Source organism: Jatropha curcas, chromosome 6 (assembly GCF_041381405.1).
Source record: "Jatropha curcas cultivar XTBG-Jc1 chromosome 6, XTBG_Jcur_1.0, whole genome shotgun sequence".
NCBI lineage: Eukaryota > Viridiplantae > Streptophyta > Magnoliopsida > Malpighiales > Euphorbiaceae > Jatropha > Jatropha curcas.
Window position 1 is genome coordinate 22,731,262 of NC_143156.1, and position 4,161 is coordinate 22,735,422.

At 31.1% G+C, this 4,161-nt stretch overlaps 1 protein-coding gene across 2 annotated transcripts; it reads right to left on the bottom strand.

Annotated features, from left to right (window-relative positions):
• Positions 1-1,662: 1,662 nt before the first annotated feature.
• LOC149495732 (BURP domain protein RD22-like) lies at positions 1,663-3,007 on the bottom strand. 2 transcript variants are annotated; one of them, XM_089722414.1, is made up of 3 exons: positions 2,884-3,007; positions 2,688-2,796; positions 1,663-2,521 (listed from the first exon to the last, which is right to left on the bottom strand). In XM_089722414.1, the coding sequence occupies exons 1-3, from the start codon at positions 2,923-2,925 to the stop codon at positions 1,746-1,748; spliced, it is 927 nt and encodes a 308-aa protein (XP_089578540.1). In that variant the 5' UTR covers positions 2,926-3,007; the 3' UTR covers positions 1,663-1,745. The 2 variants fall into 2 exon arrangements, with proteins under 2 accessions (XP_089578540.1, XP_089578541.1); XM_089722415.1 differs by having other exon boundaries at positions 2,688-2,785; positions 2,884-2,974.
• Positions 3,008-4,161: the final 1,154 nt, after the last annotated feature.

Here is a 4,161-nt window from a genome sequence, read left to right on the forward strand (position 1 = left end):
TAATCAAGGGACTGTAGTACAAGTAATAAGACAACAAATAATCCTGTCACAGTGATAAATACCCTTCCTTTGTACTTCTCTCATTTTTCTTATTCAAACCTGTCCCCAGTCCATCTATAATGGTATTTAGCTCCACAAAATCATCTAATGCAATCTTCCAAAGCTCCATATAACTAACCAAAACTAAGAATACCTACGAAGCATTTCTTTATTGAAGTTCCAATTGGACAAAATAGAAATATCCTCAAACAAATCTATAAAATGAACTTTGAATCCATGAATTCCATGAATCAGCACATATAGAATCATTCACAGATATAGTAAATTCCTTCGATTTTGCATCACATTCCCTTGATTTCCTATCACCAATGGTCTTCGAAACATCCATTTTGCATTATAGTGCCAGTTGCTCCCTCAAAATATTATACAACTGACTATTTAAGCAGTAATACTTTCAAAAGAACAACACCTTGAGCTTTAGAATCAGGTTCTCCATATCATAAAAGCCATGGATTTTTTTTTTTTTAATGTTTTACTAAGGTAATTTTAGGTTGCCAAACAGAAAATAAACAACATGAGATATGAAAAAAAAGAAGAAACTGGTGACTGAATGAGATGATTTTGAGTTTGAGCGTGAAAGAAGAGGATAGAAAAAAAAAAAAAAAAAACATAAGAACAAGATTTATAAGTATGAAGAGATTAACAATGATCAACAGTCAAGGTCAACAAATTCCAAAGACCAATTAACAATGATAAGGTAAAGTGGAAACACTCCACAAATCAATTAAGGTAATGCTTGATTCTATTGAATCTAAGCACAAATCAAATGTATGAAGGATAAAAACCCTAGAATCAATGGTAATAAGAGGGATTAAAACCCAAAAATCAAAATTAATAGACCAGTAAACCTCAAAGTAGAGGCAAATGTTATAAACCTAAAAGAACAATCTCAAAGGCAAATCAGTCAAGGTAAATTCCAAAAAAAATGTAGAATCAAAGTGGAAATTTTTGGCAAACTCAACCAGAAACTAAGACAATATTCAATCGAATTGAAATGGCATCAATGAAATCAATAAGTTAAATGAATGAAACGATGAAGAGACTAACCTCTGATTTGGATGGATAATCATGATTTGATTTATTTTTTCACATGATATACTTAAAGAACAAATCGATTGAAAAGAATGAAATGGTGAAAAATGAAAGTAAATGGAATAAGAAAACCGAGAAAGAAACTTGAACGAATCTGGAAAAACTGATGAAGAAACCATGAACTATTGATTCAATAGAGGAAGAAAATGATGGAAAACACAAGAAAGTAGAGGAAAATACGAAACAAATCTAAGTAAATGTTTTTGTTTTTACTTTTTGGGTGAGAGAAAGAGGCTCTGATGCCATGATGAGATTTGGTATTTGGGTAAAAAATAAACTCCGTCTCACTTTGTTTATTGAGAATATAAGTATTTATATACAACTAATTTTAGGGTTTTAATATTTATATTGTTAAATTTTTCCAATTTAGCTCTTAGCTTTTCTAACACTTAGATTTTTAATTTCATCAAACACTGCCTTAGCCTCAAGTTAAGCTAGTTCAGAAATACTCTCAACTCTTAGAAAAAGAAAATCCACTTATTATAATCATGCAAATGCCAAACCTGAAAGTTGAAAGAAAAGCGCAACAACAGAAATGTTTCACTAAATAGCTACAATTTTTTATGGCTAACAGAAATGAAGAATCTTTTGTTTTAGTTTGGAACCCAAACAATAGTATCACTATTAAGGAAATGACAAACCGGTGGACCTCCTGGTTTAACATTGAGGACCTGAAAGGCAAAATGCTTTGGGTTCCAAGCTGATGTATCTAAATGGCAAACAACAAGTGCTTTAGCTTTCGAGCCATCAGCACCCACCAAAGGAATCATATAAACATTCGTGTTCATAATTCTGTGGCAGTAAAAAACAGCATATGCATATCTCTCCTTATGGCAGACAATTTGCTTGTCACCCATCATTTTGATTCCTTTTAAAATAGTATACTCTTGTTTTACATTCTCTTCTTTTGCTTCATTAGTAAATACTTCAACATTTTTTCCAAATTTTGCAATGACATAATCCACCAATGACTCTAAAGATATAGCACAATTCTTGTCTTCTCCTGTAATCCCTGGTGCCTCACATTCTATGATCGTTTGCTTCATTATTTCGGCTTCTTTTGACATCGGTTTTATTGAAAAATGCTTCAGAATTTCAGGTAATCTTTTGCTGGAAAAGGGTATAATTTTTGCAATTTCATGTGGTAAAAAATTAGACCCATTTGTCGATTTCGTAAAAACAATGTTCATCTTTTTGCCAGAAACAAGATCCTTATTCAAGAAGTATATAGTAGTTGTATTGAATGTATCATTTTTCTTGAAACTTTTCGATTCGGCCCAATAACCAACTCCATAGGTTACTCTGCGACCACCTTGATTACCAGCTTGCAATTCTGATTCTGAAAAGGAACTTCTGTTTCCTGCTGCCTCTGTTATTAGATTACAATTACAAATAAACAAGAATTATATAATTTTAGGTCTATGAATATCACATAAAAGGTAGTGTAAAAATCAAGTTTATAAGCAAAAGCTACTTTTTCAAATGGATTGTTTGCCATATTAATATAGAAAAAGAAGATGTATTAACCAACTAACCTGCAGGCTCTAAAAGTTCTTGCAAAGCATTTGGCAATGGAGTATTTGGTAGCATAGATTCCCAATACAGCTCTGCTGGTAGGATAGCATTACTCCCTCTGATAAAAACCTGCAATAATTTATTATATATGTAGAAACATAAAATATTCTCAAGAAACTAAATTAAGGAAAGAATTAATTAGTAGTTAATACTCACACAGAGTAAAGCAAAGACGGGAAGGAGATGAAAGTGCTTCATATAATAAACTGGAGCACAAAGTAATTAATATATTGAAATTTGAAACATCTAGGCTATATGAAATACAATAGAAGTATGAATATATACGCAGAAAAAGAAACCATTTCAACCACAAAAAATTTGATGATAAAAAAAACAAAAAAGAATCTGATGATACTCCTTGTGCATTGACTAAAAATATTGTCAACAAAAGTGTCTCTGATTCGGTTGATAAAATTCTCATGATAAAGATTTGTTCGTAGACTTTAATTGTTTGATAGTATTTTTCTTTCTTTTGATTTGAAGTGAATAAAAAAAAATTTAGTCTGCATTATAAATAAAAAAAAAAAGTTAAATCAACAAAATTGAACTGTGTACTTTATACAAGGTGAAGAGATGAAAAATTTAGAATCTCCAGTATTGGAGTAATTCCCATGAATATCATCCGGACCCAAGTGTGGAAATACAAATGTGCAAACCCAAAAAAAAAAAAAGTAATTTCCTCCTTTACGCTATAACTAGGGGTAGAGCTAGACTTCGTAGTTAGGAGATCAAAAAGAACATTGCTATGTTAATGGAAAATTTAAGAATTTTTTTAGAGCTTGGGAGGCCAAGGCTCTCCTCAGTTCTCCCTCTGCCCCAACTCCAACTTTCACCTCTGCCCCCTAACTCCAACTTTCATCGCATGCACAACAATGCTGGTTAATCTTTACCTTTAGTGTGTAAATAGTCTGTTATAGGGGTGTGCAAATGCAATCTTTAATTCTGAACCAAATCGAACCACAAATTGAAGACCAAAATTTCATTTTTCTTAAACTGAAACCAAACCAGTCATTGATTCAGTTAATTCGATTAATTATGGGTGAAAATCACATATGCTGCTTGACTAAAAATTGAAACCGAAATTGTCTAAAATATGAAATTGAAAGTGCTTGAATGTCCAAAAAAATCGAACTAGATTGATTTGGATCGGTTTTTCGATTTTAATCAGATTTTACTCAACCCTAATCGGTTAGTCAAAATCAAATTAAAAGAAATGAAATTTTTTAATACCTAAATTGACTCGGTGACTTCATGTAACTGAATCGAAGTAAACTTAATCAATTCAATTCAATTTGATTTGATTTATGTTTTGGTTTTTACTTATTTTGATGCATAAAGTTAGGTTTGGTTTTCCGTTTTAACGAAAATTGAATTGAATTAAAAAAAAAAAAAAAACTTTTTTCAAAATGAAGAGTTTGAATTGATTTTGTCGAT